Genomic DNA, 21,114 nt, shown 5'->3' with positions numbered 1-21,114 from the left:
TAAGGTTGTACTGTACAGAGTAATTGGGTTTCACCTTCTCAAATCTAGCACTGTTAATCAAATTATTCTTCCTCCCTTAACACGAAAAAGGAAACCAACTTTCCCACTTAGATGGATGTTTCTGAAATTAGAACACTGCTGAAAGTGGGGAATAATGTGATTACTATGGAGCTTCAGTGTTTGTTAAAGAGGTTTGATAGACTTTAAACCTGGGGTCCCAGAAGCAGCAGAGGACGATACATAATGAATCAATCTCAAAACATGCTTGACACAATGAGCAAGTCTCTGAAGGTATCTGTAGTAAAGGGGAAGTAATAGAGATGAGGAAACTGAGTATCTCCAATCGTATTAAAGAAACATTCGTAATGCCTCAGCTCTCTTGTCTGGTAGTGTATCAGGCTGTGTGAAACACACTGAGATCAAGCTGCTTTAATTTCACACAGACACTGTATCATGAGAAATAATTAGTGAGTGCCAAAAAAAAAACAAAAAAAACAAAAGCTCCATAATGTCTTGAAGGAGAAAAGTCAAGTATCCTCTGACACCTGACCAACATCTGTCTCTTGTGCCTCTCAGATCACGTCCACTGTCTGCTTTCCAGCTAGCTAAATACATATTTCACAAAAGGTAAATGGTCTTCCCACCTCTTCTTTAAAGCACAAATCTCCTCGGATGAAAAAGTGGCAAACATTTAACCGACTACTTTGTAATACATGAACTGCCTGTATGCAGTTGAGCCCCGCCATGCTTAGATTATTCATTGAAATGGAGAAGAATGCTTGATACCACCGTTATACCAAACACAATAGTCTCCAGGCCACCTGTTATCCACTTTGTAGAGGCAAAATAGAGAGATCTAAAAACTTAACTTTTGTGTGTATTCATAGTACGTCTATACTCTCAGCACAGGCGGAGGACCTCTCTTGAATTATTCAAGATCAGACCTGTTGGGGATGTGGAAAATCCAATACATCAGCACTTCAGGAAACTTCAGCAACGCCATACTCAGACAAAAAAAAGAAAAAAAGAAACATAAAAGAGGATCCAGACAGAAAAACATAAAAGAATAAACAACTCCAAACTATCTCACAACTTCCTCTCCCCCACAATATTCCTTAATATTTAATTTAGTTACAGTATAACAGGCTACAAGAAAGAATATTTATCTTATGTAGTACATCTGGATGCTACAATGATGTAGCTTTGTTTTTACCGAGCCATCAGCAGACCACCATAAATTTGACGAACTGAAGCCGAGAGGTGAGACAAGGGGAGAGTGAGTAAATCCAAGCTCTCAATAACAATTTAAGTTTGCCAGAAAGACAAACTGCTTCTGTGATAAGTGCAAACATATGAGAAGTAACTCTCTGTACAAGACCCACACCCCCTCTTCTCAAAATGTCTGGGATGTCTTTGTCTCTTTTTAGTAAACATGTTGTAAACAAAGGAGAAACTGATGGGCTGTAGTTCATTTTCAGCGCTGTGTCTGGAGAATAACATTTTAATTTGACAGATTTATCAAATTTAGAGTGTGTATGCTACCCACTGGAGCAAATTTGGCTTCAGAGTTTATGGGTCGCAGCAGCTGAAAGCCCCCGCAGACCCCCCCAGTGTATCCACTCAGGTGTTTTTTACTGATGTTGCCTGATTAGACCTTTCTCAGGACTGCGTGGGCGTGTACAAACTGTGCTGATTGGCATCTCCCTTAGTTTTGTTGCAGGTGTTGTTGCTGTATTCACACCAAATCAGGCATTGTGGCGATTAACCGCAGAGTTGTGTGGCGGTATGGGAGAGTCACTTACATACCTATTTGTGGGGGAGTGGAGGGTGGAGAACTATACAAAGCTCCTCATCTCAGCGACTGAGTATTTTTCTTCATTAAGGTTTTTTATGTTGGCTTAAAGATCTGTAGAACGACTTTTGATCATCATTACTGTAGTATCTTTACTGCCAAAAAAGACCAAACACAGGAAGCGCTCTACTTAGGATAGCACTCACAAGCTGTGAACACTTACTTTATTATTTCATCTACTCATTATCATATTTAACAATAGAAAGAGAATGTAGATTGTGGGTGCCTTCTGGTCTGATTGCCTGTTACATGACTGGTCACCACATTTCACCCTAGGCCACTGCATTTTTTTCCCAGCATCCTCTGCAGTACCACCAACGCAGCTTTGATGCACTACCTACATTCAAATGATTAGGTGGACTAGCATTTTTGTGGAAATGCCTGATTTGGTGTAAATGCAGCCTCAGGGTGGGAACACTCACACCATCATCATTCTTACTTTAAAGTTTGGTGACGTCATGTAATTTCCAGTGAAGCTCTACCTAACGCCCACCTGACTGAAGGTCCAATCAGCCTTTAAACAACATGACATTTTGCACTGATAAATTTGGACACCATTTAATAAAGTTTGCACTTTTGTGACAAACATGAAATTATAAGTGTACTCTGGTTGTAATGAACAGGCACACTGTTAGATTCAACAACTCCTCCATTTTCAAAAAACAAGATACATCTAAACAAAATTGTTAATTTTGGTTAGCCATGCAAATGATCACATTTGTGTGACAATTTAAGGGTCGTACACATGCCACATTTTTTGCACTCTCAAATTCATTGTTCTTAATGTAAACGCCAGAGCGACGGCAGAGCAGTGCGCACACGATCCTGAACGTCTGTTTTTCAGGGCATGTCGACTGCAACCTGAGATAAACAGGCTTCAACTTCTGGAACGCAGGAGCAAGCACCACATGTCATGTGACAAAGACCAACAGATCACAGCCGACAGATATCTTTCCCTTCGTCCGTAAATACCAGTCCAGGATAAAACTGGAGAAAAAGTTGATAATTTGAGTGCAGAGCTGTCAGAGCTTTACATCTGTCCCGTGTACTGTACAATAGGCCTACACATCAACAGCGCATGGAAGATGATCAGCTCTGCACTCAGGATTTCAGGTAAATAGGCTATGATATGGTGCTTGTTAAGGTTGCTTAGAAACCTCCGAGACAACCTGCCGCCGCACTCTTTAAAGCTCTCACAGAGAAGGCACAAGAGTAGCACCCAGTGCCTGACCTTGCATATTCCAGGTGGTTAAAGATGTAGCATGAGTACAGCCCCTTAGGATGAATCATTCTAAAAAACCTTAAATTTGAGAGAAATACAATAGGTCAGAATATTTGTCCTCATCTCCATACAAGTGAAATGATACAGAGCTAACTTGGAAACAGTCTTGTTATTGATGTTTAAATCGGCATAGAACTTCAATATTTTGGGAAAGAACAATTTTTCGCTAGCAGTGTGAATCACCAGAGGCCCCACGATAGGATTTTATCACGATACATAAGTCACTATATAATATTAGTGATTTTAAACGTGGTGTGATATGCTGAGTATTGCGTTTATATATATTGAGATATATTGTGATTAATAACCTTTTCTTAACAGCAAATTATGTCCCCAAAGGAAAACTTTGTCAACATGTTTTATCTGATAAGGTCAAAATTTAAAGATATAGTTTCCTATTTCAATCAAATTTATTACTGCAAAATATATTCAGTGGACTGAAAAAAGCAATTGATTTTTTTTTTATTGTAGTAGGCTACCAAAAGTTTAATTTGTATTTGTAACAATAATAATAATAATTATTATATCTTACAAAAATCAATGCTCTGCGTCTTTGTAGGGATGCAATATTGCCACACAAAAATATCGTGATACAATGCTGAATTGATTTTTTCCCCACCCCTGTTATTCACAGCACTAGATCTTAGCCAGGCACGTTAAGTTCTGAAGTTTCTGTTGGTTGCCTAGCAACTGCTCAGAGCCAAGAAATAGTGTGGCATGCAACCCCCCGTTAAATGGCTAGTTATTGTTTTTTTTACACTTTATTTTTATGTATAGCATTAACAAACGAGTTATAAAGTGTTAATTAGCACGCTTAAAAGATCCTGGCTCCTTAAGTCACAGCCAACTAGCTGTTTCCCCTTGTTTCCAGTCTTTATGTTATGCTAAGCTAACTGGGTGCTGGCTCTAGTTTCATACACAACAGATCGACACGAGAGTCGTTTTGACCTTCCGATCTGATCCCCTACGGAGAGCAAACTTCTTGCTTTAACCACGTCACTAATGTATTCTGGAAAACTGACCCTGGATCTGCCGCACATAATACAATCATATCTCTGCAGAAATCTCATGTGAGAGCTGGAGTGGCCACTCACAACCTCTTATGGTGTGGTTTAAGTGTCAAACTGTCTCATTCTGGTATCCTCAGGTTTCGTTTGGTGGGGTTTTTGGTACAAAATATGATTGTCTACATGCTTAGATGCATGTGTGTACATCCTAGCCTGTAGTTGGAGCCCACTGGTGCCAAATTGGTCAACCTATGAACATATTGTGAACTAGCACAGGATTGGATATAGAATAGTTTTCTCTAAAAATGCTCATATTTGAATTCGTCAGTCACATGAGAAATATTTACAGAGAGAATGTAACTGAGCTTTTTACCACAGTAAATTTCTGTCACATTATTAGTTGGATGTTGAAGGTTGGATAACGTTCTCCACTGACCCATTTAAGAAACTGGTATATATATTTTTTTCTGGGTTAAATGTACAGTTTATTGTGTGTTTTGGTCTTGAATCAGTCCCAGTTTACACAACACTCTCTTGACTTTGTCCTGACCTCTTTACTGGACATCTAAAAATTCCTCTGTGGATGTCGACTCCAGTCTTCGCCCTATATGTGTGAGAGAGTGTAAACAATGTTCCTCTCCTGTCCTTTCCCCTACCCCGCTGATAACTACCCTCTAGTCTAGTTTACACTGCTGTTTTCATCCTCTTTGATTCCCTGGCTCAGATAAAGGCTTTCCCACCATCCCAGAGGCCCCCAGGACGTCTCATGAGCTCCCCCCTCTGTGAGCTCTTGTCCCTGGGTGCCGTGTGTATGATGTCCCCCCTGTCAGTTTGAATCACCCTCCTCTCTGGCTCAACATGCTGCTCTCACCACTCCCCAGCTGCGCCGATGTGTTTGCGGCACCAGCGAGTGTGAGTAGATGCTATTGAGACTGACCTTTGCAGCAGCGCCCGTGCTCTATGATTCTAACCCATTTGACAGTGAGTGTCTAATAGAATGCTAATGAAGTAGCTTGCATAGTAACGTGCAATGTTGGCTCCTTTGTAATTATCTGTGGGATTATCCCTGATGCCCATGATGCAAATTGTTTGATTATTAAACTGAATTAGTGTCATGCACAACACCAGGTTATTGCTACCAGGCCAGAAATTACTCATGATGCACGCTAATAAAAATGCACAGTGGTTGTTGCAAAGAATATTAGAGGAGTAACAATCCATCAGTCTGGGTCAAAGTATCAATCTGATGTTCAACAGTCTGATATCATGATGCAAAGAAAAAACATCGATCAGTATCATCATCTTTAAGACAATCCTTTACTTTGAAATTCCCATGGCATGTCACTGTAGCACCAGGCAGATAATGTCAAGCAGCCAAGAGAAAAATGATGAGGATAATAACTCCCCTCTTGGGAGTAAATCAGCAGTGGGGAAATATTTTGGATTGAGGAGAAAACACTGGTCAACAGAGAGCACATCATATGCAAACAATGCTGTTACAAGGTAAATTTAGGGCTGGGTATCAAAACTGGATGCCTTTAATGTTTAGATCAAAATAACCCAGTACCAAGTGGTACTGAAATGCTTCCAGTCAAAGATACCTGCATTTAATCCTTTTGGGGTCTGATCCCAGACCATACCGACTCCCCACCTGATCAGCAGACTGTCTGCCGAGCCGCTCTGCTCCCAGCAAACTGTCAATTCAATATCTGTGTGGTTAGCACAAGCTAACACAGCAGCAGCTGCTAACATCCACCACCAAGCCATTAAACAGTTCCAACAAACTCACACCGACACAGAAACTGCTCAACTCTGTCATTAATCCCATTAATGAATGTTAGGTAACGTTAGCCATGGGGTGCTAATAGTTAGCCCTGTCACTGTGTGTGCACGAACCAGCAGACTCCAAGCGGAGGTGGTGCAGAGCTTACATTCGTGCAGCAGCAGCTACAACCCATACAGTCTGTGGTGTCTTGAAGTGCAGAGTATTTGACAGAGTTGGTAGTTCGACACCCTTAGAGGCCACCAAAATGTTTAAAAGTATTCATATTATGGGTATCAGATGCAGTACTCCAGTGGTATAGCTTTAAGGTTACTGGTATTGGTACTGGTATTGAAACCTCTAAACTATACCCAGCCCTACATAAAATACTCAGGAAACATGACGGACATTGCCAGGCATCTCACTCCGCTAACTTGTTGCTCTCATTACAACATCAGCTGCTCGGTTTCTATAGTGTTAGGCTGAAAATTCAACTGTACTGTTCTATCGGGAGATGCAGTGACTTAAACCAATGGTGAGTAAGAAAAAGTATAAATACCATAAAAACTTTAATTAAAAGCCTAGTCCCAATTAAACACCAAGTCCCTTTTATTAGCCCAGTGTGGCTACACATTTTGATGAATAAAGGCCTGTCTCAATTTGGTCTGGTTGCCAAGCAGTTCATTGCTGACTGCCCACTTGGGCTAAAATTAGTTAGCTATGCTATTTAGATCGCGCCAGATTCAGTGGCAAAAACAAGTGGTGACTCCCTCCCTCTGAGGCTGTCAGGAAGTCATAAGCTGTATCCGAAACCGCATACTAACGTACTACATACTACATCAGTATGTACTGCATACTGCATACAAAATGTGTATGCAGTATGCCATTCCAGCAGACCGTTCGCAGTATGCAGTATACAGCCAAGTATCCCAGAATGCATTTCGCACCAGCCGACAGCAAAAGTGGAGAGTTCAAAGCAGGCTAAAAGCTGTTTTAATTTCCGCTGTAGTGCTGTTAATATGTCACTTTATTAAGTTTTAATATTTTTTCAGGCGTAAAAGTAACCGTTTAGAACCCCAACATGTAGTCAGTTTATCCAAATAACGCCTGTTTGGAAATTTGCTCCGACGTATTCGGGGATGAGAAGAGCCGCCGTGGGAGCCGCTGGCTGGGAGCAGCAAGCAGCTCACAGCCGGAATACCGAGATGATCGCCGGTCAACCTCCATCGTCATCCTGGGGAGAAAGCAATCCGATGAACTGACCTGCTGCTCTTTGGAGATTTACCGCTGGCTGATTTAAATCCTTTTGGAAGATAAATGTTGGTTTCATAGATGAAATCTAACAATTGTAGCTGCCACATTAGTTTGTCTGAATATAAAGTGAAGCTTCATGTTTTTACTGGACAGAACAGCAGCGCTGCCTCTGGGGCTCTTATGTACAGACATCACAATTTCAATAAATATAAATGTATTAAAATGAACAGATCAGTCTATATTGAATTTCGTTTTGGGTTTTGATTATAGCTACATTACAGACAACATGATTTAGTGCATCTCTACGTACGTTAAGTCAGGTAGGTATCAAAGATTTGGCATGACGCTTAATAAAATAATATCACGCGCACAGTACAGTACGGAATGACGCTTAATAAAATAATAACATCTCTGCGGTATTCCCAGCTTGATCACTCTTTCCGCCATTACGACAATTGACTGGTCCCGGTCAAGGGTGCATTGCACTGTGGGAAACAGTAGGCGAGGTAGACTGGTCTGATGCATACTGTGGAATATTTCCAAATCAGTACGACATCCAGGTATTTTTTGCATACTGCAGATTCTGCTTTTGTTTGCATACTGCATACTATATACTACATTTTGGCAATATCAGTACGTACTTCTAGTATAGTATGCGGTTTCGGATACAGCCATAATGTTTGTCCATTCCTCAATTACCTAGTAAGCTCTTTATAAGGGTCCACCAATCAAAATAATCAAAAGTGTTTTTCATTGAAATTTATCCAAGTTGTGCATATTGTTTTAACAGGATAAGTAATATTTATACTGGTTCAAATAAACAATTTGATCGTATTTCCTGTCTGTACTGAGCAACAGTTTTGCATAAATGGAATTAGAGGCCTTACCCAAATATAAGCCTGTTTAGTTCAGTGATTTAAGCAAATGATAGCCTGGGCTACTAAGTGTACTGAACGGAATTGAATTGTTATCATATCATGGGGGACTTTATGATATCAGCAAATATTGTACTGTTGTCCAAAGGATCAATATATTGTTTTATCACGATGACACTTGATTTACACCCCTACTAGCCACTAGGCTAATTAATACAATGTAGAACGCCAAATGCTAAGCTAATAATAGTGACTAGTGAAAAACAGTTGTTGTGTCTATGAACCTTGTCAGTAATTATTGAGCTGAATTTTATACTTTTGTTAAATGTCCTTGTTGTTCAGCCATGTTTTATGGCGGTTACAAATATTTTTATTTATTTAGTATTGTTGTTTTCTTTTACAGCCAAAAGCAAAGACTGATTTTGTTTAATGGGCATATGCCGTCTGATAACGACTGTAGGCCCCCATTTGAATCGAATCAAAATTGTATCATGGCAGAGTTTGTGTTATCAGCAAATACCGTATGGTTGTTCAGAGAATCAATCTTATGTCATATCATGATGAAACAAATGATTTACACCTTAATAAATAAGATCAAACAGTGACATTTGTCGCAAAGGGGAAAAAGCCAGCTTCCTGTTTCTCATGTTGCAATGTGTGGGACAAGTGTTTTTCTTTCTTCACTCTCACTTGAAGATTTGACAGCGAGCTATAAGAGATTCTTCCATCAAGAGATGTTTTCCATTTTCTCGCTCCTCATTGAAGTTCTTTTATTTGTATTGGGAGAAATCCTTCTGTGAGTGTGAGCCTGAATGCCGCTTGAATTATAAGGTGAAAAACGTCCATCCATTACCCTGACGGTTAGCCAGACTGCCAAATTTGAAGACATCTCTATAAATAAAGTGAGAATCAGCATAAGGGCTGTGTCTGTGAGCTCGTACCCCCTGTGATGTGAAGCAGCACTGCGAATTTCTCCTGTCACTTGAACATAAACTGATCCGCAATAAAAGATATGCCCTTAATAAAAGTTATTGAATAGAAGGGGAGATATTCCAAAGTGTAAAACGAGGAGAGGTGGTGCGTTAACAAAACAAAGACTCAAACACGCCTGCTAACACTGCTCATTCAGCAGAAAATACAGATTGGTGCGTTTCAACACTTGCAAATATTTGGTCACATGAACACCCAGTGGAAAATGTTAATCACATCATGTTTACAACTAAGTGTTTGTTAAGTGGATGAGTTGCTCCGGCGTTTTTTCGCTTGTTTAAATATGTGCGTCACCAATTTGCAGTTTGTTCTTTAATGTATGTATCCACTGGCCTGATGTGACTGTAGTTGATTCCAGGCCAGTACACTTACCCGAGGCAGAGTGCCAAGGCATAATAGGACATTTGGTTGTGAAATTCAGAATCTGACAGAATGCATTAAAGCCAAGCAGACTGCAGATGCAAAGGGAGCAGCCAGGCCAAAGTGATGACTTCCCATTTCCTACCAACTATATCATATTTCTCTTTGCTTCCAGCCAACCAAATGACCAAATTGTGCAGCGACTGTGCCATTGTTTGGACACAGCGTCCTATTGTTTGTCATATTAGATACCCACACACATCTGACAAAAGCAATTACTGGTAATGTCACTCTGGTGTTTTTGCCTGTAACCTGCTGGAAATTTTAGAGCTGAGTACGAAGCTTTGGCTGCATGTGTTGGGATTTTTTGTGTTGTAGCCGAAGCATAAAGAATTCATTTCTAGTAAGGTCATTCTCTTGACATGGCAGGACCTTCCTTGTCGCTCACACTGAATCACAAGGTCAGGGTGTCCCGCCCAGACTTTTTGCAGCAGCAGCGTGCCCTTGTGATACCAAACAAACACACGCCATGTGACAACTACGATCTGAGGGAACAAATAACGTGACAGCTTCTCAAGCTCCCGGGCAGCCTGCTCTGCCTGCGGGGAGTAAATGAATCTGATTTTTCATATTTCTGAAAGGGTTGGGTTGAGCTTGGGCACGAGGTCAGATGTAAAGATGTAGCCAGTCTGGCTTTTTACATGTTGTATCTGCCCCTAGACTGTTTGTGCTCCCACTTTAAACACACAAATACAAAACCAAGTAATCAATCAATACATGTTTGGAAAAAAATAAAAAGGCTACCTGTTAGAAAAGGGGTTTGGGAATGCGTATATTCCACGTGGATAAGCAAATCTCTACACATCTATGAATAAATAATCAGCCTGTGCATGTCCTTCGGGATTCACTAACAAGAAAAGCAATCAGACATGAGCGTGTGTAAAAGAAAAGAGGCACTCGAAATTCCCCACTACTGCACTGGCCTCTCTTCTGTCACTTTCAAATGGGCAGCACAGAACAAGGACAACACGTCTGAATCAGAGAACAGATGTTCACAAATAATACTCTCCCCACAAGTCACATAGAGTAGATATCTGGGGACGCATAGATCAGACAGGACAGGATTTTAAGATACTATGGACGCTCGGACAAGAAATGACCTTTAGCTGAACTCCAGCAGTGTCACAAATACGCTCATTCTGATTTAGATGCTTTCCTCCGGCATCCCTCCGGCGAAAAATAGAGAGGAGAACAATAGGACAGTCAAATGTATCCTAATTCCAGCTGGAGACGCTAATCCAGTTCAGAGACAGCAAGGAAATGGGCTTGTGAGAGCAGACCCGGCAAATACATGCAGATGAGAATGATTATCCTGCAGATGAGCGGAAAGACGAAAACTAATTTAATAATAAGACCAGAAAATTCTCCAAGATAACAGGGATCTAGAGACCAATCCAAGACCCATCTGGCCTGCACGGCACATACTAGAGCCATTTTCCAGGCAGGAGCTGTCCACTTACACGCTGGTGCTGAAAGCTCTGTGTGCACCAGACACTGTGATGTAAACCAGCAATTTTACAACAGGCAACTTCAACATTAGTATTTGCTTAAAATGAGATAGAGGTTGTTATATTATGGATGCTATCTAGGTCTGGAAATAGTATATTCTGAGGTACTTAAACCCACATTTTTCTTTACTTTGTAGATCTATTTCACTACTTCAGAGGGAAATAATGTTCTTTATGCTCCACAACATTTATCTAACATCTGTCATTACGTCCAGTGGTGAAATGGAACCAAGAATGTTCATTCATTTTATGTAAGTACATTTTGAAATACTTGTGCCTGTCCTTTACTCAAGTATTTACATTTTATTTTGCTTTATACTTTTATTTTACTACATTTCAGTGGGAAAATTGTACTTTTTACATCACATTTTTTGTTAGCTATAGTAACTACAGTAACTGTAATGAAGTACTTTTATTCAGGTTCTGTATTTACGTACATTTTGAGGTACTGTCTTGTTAATGTATTTCACTACATTTCAGAAATAAATAATGTACTGTTTACTCCACTACACTGATATACTATCTATATTTACAAGTTACTTCCTGAAGGGTAATGTAACTACTGGTACGTACTGTTATTTAGGTGCATTTTGAAGTACGTGTGCCTACATCTTACTTGACTCTTTCAATTTTACACTGTATTGTAAATCTGTTTTACTGCCTTTCAGAAGGAAATGATGTATGACATCTATGATTACAAGTTACTTCCAGTAGTGGAAGTACTTTACTTAAGTTCTGTACTTAAGTACGTTTTGAGGAACTTGTGCCTGTATTTTACTTTAGTATTTCCATCTTATTTTGCTTTCTACTCCACAACATTTCAGTGGGAAAAAATACAGCTACACTGGCTAATTATTTCCAGTACTGGACTGTAACTGATTACTTTTGTTCAAGTACATTTTGAGGAACTTTTGTCTGTATTTTACTGTACTGTTTCAATTCTATCTGTCTTGTAAATCTTCTTCACTACATTTCTGAAGGACATAATGTTTGTTTAACGTTTCTACAATGATGCGACATCTGTAATTACAAGTTACTTCCAGTGCCTGAGTGTAACCAAGTATGTTTGTTCAAGTTCTGTACTCAAAGATTTTTTGAGGTACTTGTGCCTGTATTTGACTTGACTCTTCCCATTTTATACCAACTTGTACATCTACTTTACTGTATTTAGAAAGAAATAATGTACTTTTTACTTCACTACATTCATCTGACATTTATAATTCCAAGTTACTTCAAGTGGTGGAATGTAACTAAGCGTTTTTATTCAGGTACATTTTGAGGTACTTGTGCCTACATTCTACTTGAGCCTTTTGGTATTATACTGTCTTGTAGATCTATTTCACTACATTTCATAAGGAAATAATGTACTTTTTACTCCACTACACTGATATGACATCTATAAGTACATGTTACTTCTAGTGGTGGAATGTACCTTTTGCTTTTACATTATATTTTATTAAAGCTAGAGTAACTAGTTCCTTCCAGTACTGGACTGTAATGAAGTACTTTCATTCTGGTTCTGTACTTGAGTACTTTTTCTGGTATTTGTGTCTACATTTTTGACTTTTTCCAATTTACATCGTCTTGTTCTTTTACTTCACTACATTGATCTGACTTTTATAATTACAAGTTACTTCCAGCAGTGGAATGTAACTACGTACATTTATCCAAGATCAGAGCAAAAGTATATTTTGAGACACTTGTGCCTGTATATTACCTGAGAATAACCATTTTATGTTACTTTATACTTTTACCTTCATACATTTGAGGGAAAAAAAGTGACTTTTTACATGATTTTTTTAATGCAATACTAATAAGTTACTGCTATTAATAGACTAACTTATTTTATTCAACTTGTGCACTTAAGTACATTCTGAAGTACTTATGCCTGTATTTTACTCGTGGGCTATGTGCTTCCTTATGCTCCTACTTCACTACAATTTTTTGACAGCTTTAGCACTAAGTTATCTCTAGTATGAGACTGTAACTATCTACTTTCATTCAGGTAAATTTTGAGGTACCTGTGCCAATATTGTGCCAGACTTGAATTTTAACTGTATACTGTCTACTAGGGAGCCCCTCTTTGCAAGTGAGGCTTTGCATGTTCTCCCCTGTGTCAGTGTGGGTTTTCTCCGGGTACTCCGGCTTCCTCCCACAGTCCAAAGACATGCAGGTTAATTGGTGACTCTAAAATTGTCCGTAGGTGTGAATGTGAGTGTGAATGGTTGTCTGTCTCTATGTGTCAGCCCTGTGATAGTCTGGCGACCTATCCAGGGTGTACCCTGCCTCTCACCCAATGTCAGCTGGGATAGGCTCCAGCCTCCCCACGACCCTCAAGAGGATAAGCGGTTACGAAAATGGATGGATGTACAGTATACTGTCATGCACTTCATCACTACATTTCAGAGGGAAACGTACTTCATGCTCTGCTACATTTATGACAACTCAACTAGTTACTTTGCTGATTCAAAAAAAATAATGACAATGACAGAACAATCCAGCAGTACCCTAAAAGCTAAACAGCAAAATGCTACTTATACATTAATGCATCAGTACAATAATCTAAATATGTAATATAAACAATAGTCATTTTTGCATATAGTATTTTGAAATCGTGATATCTAGATACTTCTTCCACTGCGCTGCTACATATTTACCTGCAGGAAATGTGACCAACAACAGAAAAGCAGTGTTATATCTCATAAATGCATGATTAGTTCCTTTGTCGGTGTACCCTAACGTTAACTACGCTATTTGTGACATTGGGAGGGTTTCATACTTTTTATCTGCCAAAACACGTATTACTTTGATCTATCAGCTTGTACCTTGGCAGAACATCTACTGTACAAAGACACGTTTCAGTAATATATATACCCACCGTTTCCTGGGGACTGATTACGATGCAAATTACCTTGTCACGTCGTACAGCGGCCTCTAAACTAAAACTGCACATTTGTACGAGCACATGCTTCAGCGTGGCTGGAATAAAATGCAGAATACCTTCCTACACTGTCTGTGTTTTGTATTGTCATTTGTTTAACATTTTATATAGGGCACTGGGAATATGTACAACTCTATAAAACACCACTGTGTCCCAGATTCTGCAGGTCATTATGATAAGAGGTTATTGATATGTGTATTACTGTACAGCTGCACGAAACCTGCTGCCAGATCTGTGTGTGAAACAGTTTATCATATCTTTTTTTTTTTTTTATCCAGAGGTTGAAATTGCTATTTTATGTGCATGTAACATCACATTGTTAAGCCGTGCTAATGCTGACCCATTAACAGTCACAGATCGCTTACCTTGCCAACATAGAGCGGTTCATTTCCTGTGTACTCCTCCAATACGAAGAACTGGTTCCATACCCAGCTGCGTTTGTGCCTGTGTAGGGCCTCCCAGGGGTCTGGATCAGAGTGTGGGGACTTCTCCAGATCCCCAGAGCTGGGATTCAGCCCCCAGCAGCCCCTCTCCCGCAAGGGAAACAGGAGTGCCAGGAGAGCCAGGGCTCTGCATATGCCTGAACAACACCACCCCATCATCTGGGCCCCCTCCAAAATGCACCAAGGCCAGAAGAGGAGCAAAAAATAATTACAAAAAAAAAAAAGACAGTGAGGCTGAAATGTCAAAACCCTCAGGGTTTTATCCACACAGTCCTGACCCTGTGCTTCAGCAGAGAGCAAGAGCAGTCAGACCCTGGAAAGAGCGCATGGGTTGAAAAAGAGTCAAGCTCTGCATTTTGCTGTGTTGCTCTTCTTTTTTTCCTGATTGGAGACTAAAAGTGGGGTAATTCCCTCCACTTAGGAGCCAGGGAGTTGACATTAAAGCCGGCTAACAGGGTCAGTGGCGACCAGGCAGTCTTCGACACACGGGCTGTATAATTGGCACCTATCAGAACAGAGAGAGAGGGAAGAGAGAGGGGGGAAAAAGAGAGAGACAAAGACATAGAGGAGAGAGGAGAGAAAGTACCGTCAGCAAAATTGCCTCTGTGACCGCAGTCACTTTAGACAGCAAGTAATGTGCTTGCTGATGCAATGATAATGACGTTTTTCACCAATCATGAAGAAATTGAGCAAAAATGAACAGACAGTAAATATTTTACATACAATCAACACAATGTCTTTCACCTACACACATGGCAATGACACACTGGGGTGAGGTCAAAAGTTAATAGGGGTAAGATGGAGGGAAAAATGACCCGCGCATAAGCAGGGAGATTTCACAGCGAATGAAACAACAGTCTCCGCATGGAATAACAATCAAACGCCATTCAGCTGGCTCCCAATTACCCAGGCTTTACCTCACCAAGGTCATTATTTTGTCATATTTTTCTTTGTATAAGAACGTGGCATAATGGTGGCGGGGCTCGCCACTCAACACTAACAAGCCACATGATCTGTGTGGCGAGCTCTCATCGCCGAGATTAAAAATAAATCTGAGCTGTCAGCAGCATGATGGCCCGAGTGCTCCTGACCTCTACTCCTAGCAGTCTGTTTGCCGGCCGGAGCACATGCGAGGGGGATCTGTCTCCCTGACGTCGTCATGCCGTGACAGATCCCCCAAGATGCCAGAACATGAAGAGTTGTCAAAGCGGAGAAAAGCATCAGCTCCTGACAGATAATGTTCTTCATGTCACAACACATCCTGGCAGTCCTGAGTAGCTGAGCAATTACATAAACTTCATCATATCGCTGGCATTATCTGTCTAATTTGACAATGACTTCGACAAATTCCCTTTGGAAAAAAAAATTTGGAAGGAGGGACATGAAAACACAAGGAAGAGTTCGCCGGCAAATGTCTGCCATATCTTGAGATGACGCCAACTGAGAAATGGCATTTAAACTTTGAGCGTTCTTCTAAAAGCAGACGTTTAGAAAACTGAGAGTTCGTGCGCACGTATATTTATTCCCTCACTGACCTCTCTTTCTCTCTCCTCTACGCAGAGTATTGGCAGGGCCCTGGACGAGGAAGGTAATTGTTTTGGCATAAAGTGACCTCTTTCTTCCCACACAGATTCTTCAGTTCTCATTTTACTTCCTCTCTGTTCCCCCCAGCAAAATAAAAACAGCACACCACACATCCTGTGGAAGGGATTTGTTATATTTCACCACAGCAAAGTCATTATCCGGTGCTAATAATCAACACGGAGATAAATAACAACTGCACCGTTGTCACCTCGGCAGATGTCGAGATGTTTGTGAGAAGCAACTTGAGGATACAGGAATTTATATTGAAAAGCTTCACTTTTAAATGTGCAAATTCTTAATAAAAGTGTGCTCAATTTTTTGCAATCAAGATGCAGAAAGCTACAAACTCTGTCCAAGGAGACAAAAATCAGCCCAAAACATTCACTCTGATCTGCTTCTATAGGAACCAGGATACAGAACAAGCGCTAAAGCTGCAACACAGGAATGTGCACACACGTAAGCGCACATTCAAAGTCACTGTCTGCATGACAATTTAATGGCAGAGGTGGAAAGTGGAGCAGATCTGGCTGCAGGGCAGCACGGGTGGTGCAGGCAGGTTGCAGCGGTGGCATTGTGGGGGAGAAAATCGGCGCAGGGTCAGCCTGAGCCAAGCGGCCAGGTTAATGCTCTCTCATTTCGCTAAAAGAGATGGGAGTCAGATGCAGAGTGCAGATAACACTAATGTAGTTATGGGCGCAGCAGATATTGGCTTGTTATTAAATGAGCTCTTGCTGATTTACTGTCCAAATTATTAAACAATTCACGCTGCACAGAAATCAATTTTTTCAATACATTTCTACTGTTAATCATTGGAGAGATTAAAAGCGTCAAATCTAGCTTGAAATTAGCTGCTCCCTTCGCAAACAAATACAAAGAGATGAATGTGACAAGAGTGTTTCATGAGAGGATTTTCTCATGACTATTTTCCCCATTTCTTCTTCCTGTTGGTGTCAGGTGATTGACAGTAAGCAGAGCGTAACGCAACGCAGCGCCGATATGAAAACACTCGACTCGGGCAAAATGAAGTGACAACGAAGCAGAAAGGAAAAACTTTGGGCACAAAAAAAAACACAAAACAAATGATGGCGTCGCGTCGGCTGTGATGGATTATCTCACTCTGTGGAAGTTGTTTTTTCATACTGTACAGGAGTGAAAACCAGGCCTGATGTCTCTGAGTATGATGACTGACTGTGGAGCTAAAAACCAGGAGGAAATGTAAAGGAGGAGGACTGGCACAAATGTGAAAAAAAAAACAGAGGCTTTAACTACCAGATATCGAACTGCCTGCTATTCCTCATTTAAAGGCAGTTTCAGCCTCCTCTTGAATAGCTGCGTTCCTGCCCTCAAAGCACTGACAATGTTTTGGTGCCAAATGTTCTGAAACCAAAAAAAAAAGTTCAAATATCAGAACAAAATATCACCCTCTGGCTGACTCAGTTTACCAACACAAGCCTTTTAAAACTGGTCAAGTCAAAGAGTTGGACTCCCTGTAGAGAGGCAGACTCATTGTTGGGCAGAGGTGTCAAAGCTACGACGCCAAATTAAGTGAAAATGTGAGATAAAGCCGTGAATGTAAAGCCTCCCAGTCATCCCCCGGCTCTGTTTCTCTTACACACAGGCTTCTAATCCCATTTGCCAGTCTCACAACAGGATTACCAGTGCTACAGCGCTCAGTAACCAATCACACGCTTCCTCTGATCCATATTCTCCTCAATCATTGAGTGTTTTCACTCACAGGCCGGAATACACAACACAAACTGCCGAGAACTTAATTACGGTTTCAGACACTTCATAAATGCGGGTGTCGTTTATAGTAAAGCAGCATGTAGATCAGGACTGGTTTTGATGTGCTGTGTGACATCTGATGTTTGCAATTCAAGGCAGAGCATGAGTAGCACTTCAGCGGATTCTCCTGCACCTTCCCAGTTTGTTTGTCTTTTTCAGGGGTGAATCAGAGCACAGGGTCAGTAACACAGCAACCCTGTAGCTGCTGGGTCTTCAAGGAGACAGACAGACCAGACTGTTGCTGATGCAGGAGCTTGAACCTCCGGTTAAAGTGAGGTCTCCTCACTTGCATTCATTTGAATTCCTCTTGCGTCCCTTGCTAGTAGTTTTGAAGCTCACTGACACTGTGTACGTTTCACATGCAGCACAGGAAAGACAATGCAACATCTGTAAGGAGTGCAGAGAGTCCTTCTCTGAGTAAATCACTCTTGAAGAGATGCTAGAGTTGCAGGGTGAGGCATTGGTGTGTCTACCAGACAGCAAGTGGATAACTGATAAATGAAAAAGTGCAGGAGGTGTGACACTGAAGGAGTCCTATCTTGTGCCTGTCGTGCATTTTAATTCATATTCCTGTGATAGAGAGAAAAACTGTTAATGAATAATAAATATTTTTTTGGAATAATGTTTTCAAAAAACTCCCTTAAACTGAGACCTTAAGTTGCACACACACGCAGACACAAACATATCCCTCCATGCCCTTACAGCGACATGATAATTTATTAATGCTGCTGATGGGTTGTGCAAAATACTATATCACGCTGTATACCCGGCTCACTGTGGGGACTACAGGGCTTACAGGCAACAAAAACACATTTATGCACAGTCAGGGATAAATTTGATGCATTTTGCTTCAAAATAAACCTACAGTGCAGTAAATATCCATCATCACAAGTCATTTTATTGTGTATTGATCCATTCTTTTTTAAACAAGTGGAACATTGTGCCAGTGTATGCCCCACTGCAGTTATTAGTTTCATGAATTCATGAATATCCTCCAAACATGTGGGGATGTATCAACCCAAACTAGGGCAGATCTTTTAATTTAGAAATCCTTAATTTGATTGAATTTAACTTCTTTTTTTTTTTTTTTTACCCTGCTTGCAGTTTTTTTCACTTCTCATTATAAAAATGAGATCTCACAGCCCCAGTTGTGCACGTGGACTCTTTGCAGTCTAAATCAGCAGGTACCCCCTGTGCTCGGCCTCGCGCACCGATGTGACCTGACTGCTTTGACCCTGCTGTTAAGTATCAATCATTGCGCATTAGCTGTCAACAACTGCACAATGCAGGGAGGAGGAAAAAAAGTTCGCAGGGGCGCACCTGTTCCCGAATCGATACGAGACGTTTGTCCGATAAAAAACAGCTCGCATCATTAACACAGATCGATTAAACATCTGAACAACTTCGGGGGGTTTGAGGGAATAAAGAGGAAGAGGGACAGAGGACGGTGGCAAATGAGTACATGATGGGAATCACGCAGCACGGAAACACCGACAGTAAAAAATCTCAGTGAGCGACCGCCGCAGGAAACCTGTGTCCATGGAATACTAATTACAGAATAAGCGACGGGACAAAAAAATGCACGGAATACATAAGTAGACCATAAATTAACTGAGATGCATTGTGGGAATGTTGAAAAAAAACCACATGATTGAAAGTGCGCTTTGAATCAGAAATACTCACCAAAAGAAGATGGGATAACTTCACAGTGGCACAGATGGTGTCTGGTGCTAAAAGTTGTTTTTCCTCTCTCCACAGGAAAAATAGAGGGAAGCAGATTATGTCGAAATAAAGAGTTGAAAAGTTTTCATGGTGAAATTAGTCCTGATGGAGGAGCAGGGCTGCTGGAGATCGGCTACAGGATCGCGCGTAAATGCTCACCCTTGGCAGGGATGTGGCAAGTCTGATCCTCTCTGTCTCTCCACCTCTTTCACCCTCTCTCTATCTCTCCTTCTCTCCCTCCCTTCCTCTTTTCTCTCTGCGCAGTGCTGCCTCTGTGCAGGGAACCCCAGCTGCAGGGTTTTGGGTATGTATCTATCGCTCTCTTACATAGGCAACAGGGGGACGCGCAGCAGCGAGGATGGAGTCAGAGCGCCGGACGAGACAGGAAACGCTCTCTTCATCTGAGCCAAATCCTCCCTGACTGGAGTGGAGAGAGCCTATCGAAATAGTTTGACCAAAAATAAGTTGGCGTGGAGGGAGCCAGAAACACACGCAGCGATTTTGGCAGAGAAAACGAGGAGCCGAAATTTTTTTCCAAACCTGCCAGGTTTTTGGCAGCAGATGGCATGTGTGCTGTTAAATGATTTGCCTTGCTGGTGAAAAAGAAAAATCAATACAAAATTCTTGACACCTTCAACCAATGAGAGTGACTGAAAACCTCCTCCCCCCATTCACATTGAGAATTAATTAAATCTAACAAGTCACATGTCAAAATAAAATAATTACATTACATTTTTTTTGTTTTGCAAAATGTCATAATATACACTTCCCAATTGACTTTTTGAACGCCCTATTTCCGCATAGATATCTGTGCTCCTTTTTATTCAGACTTTTGTTTTTCATCCAATTAGCTGCAAACTGAGCTCCTGCAGTGACAGAAGAATGCAGCATGAGTCTGGCCTCTCTAAACTACAGCACCTCTACGCTCACAGACCTTCCAAACAGCACCAGTATTAGTTACTAATTAGTGACAGTAAACATTGTAAAGGCATCTCCAGTTAACACATGCTCAGAGAATATATCCTCTATTCCCTTCTGTCACTGCAAACAGTCTGAACTCTGATTTCTACATACATTATATTTAAATATATTTACACCTGTTTCACTTTAAACACAGCCCTGATCATTAGTCGTCCCGAGCCTTATCGTCTGTGTGTTTTTCTCTGTGCTATTTGCATCTTTCAGGCAGAATATATTACAATCCTGCTGCTCTCTCTGTCATTTAGGAAAAAGGAGCACTGACCCAAACTAATAGAAAGAGCAGCCTCTGTCTGTCATACCTGGAAGAGCAGTTAGCAAAGATGAAATTAGACACAGGGGACAATGGACAGGTAAAAATAAGCTCCATTACAATGCAGTGGGATAAGAGGAAGAATAATGTTGGGAGGCAAAGGGAATGTTAAAGGAGCAGAACGCAAAGAAGATAAAAGTGAGGAGGGCTGGACTAAATAAGAACTCAACTTAAAGGGAGACAGAGTACAGAGGGAGAGTGGGTGTGTGATAACAGAGGGAGAGGTGAAAGGGAGGAGAAGAGGGAGGTGTATGGCAGGAGGGGGGTGAGGAGAGAGGGGGGAGGCTGCAGTTCAGCGGTGAGAGTTATTTAATTGGAGAGTGACATTGGGAGCCCGGCTCGTCAGCTCTTCCCCATCAATCACTCGCGGTCAGGAGATGCCTGAGGTGATGTGGCCC

The 21,114-nt window shown here is 41.1% G+C and overlaps 1 protein-coding gene across 1 annotated transcript in view; it reads right to left on the bottom strand.

Moving 5' to 3' along the window:
• LOC126398032 (cadherin-7-like) overlaps positions 1–21,114 on the bottom strand; it is a 263,786-nt gene that overhangs the window by 154,177 nt on the left and 88,495 nt on the right. The window contains exon 3 of the mRNA XM_050057199.1: positions 14,257–14,839. Within this exon, the coding sequence (XP_049913156.1) occupies positions 14,257–14,493 (237 nt within the window). The 5' untranslated portion in view covers positions 14,494–14,839. The remainder of the gene's footprint in view (positions 1–14,256; positions 14,840–21,114) is intronic.

Source organism: Epinephelus moara, chromosome 11 (assembly GCF_006386435.1).
Source record: "Epinephelus moara isolate mb chromosome 11, YSFRI_EMoa_1.0, whole genome shotgun sequence".
NCBI classification, from domain to species: Eukaryota; Metazoa; Chordata; class Actinopteri; order Perciformes; family Serranidae; genus Epinephelus; species Epinephelus moara.
This window is presented reverse-complemented; position numbering and strand designations above follow the sequence as displayed.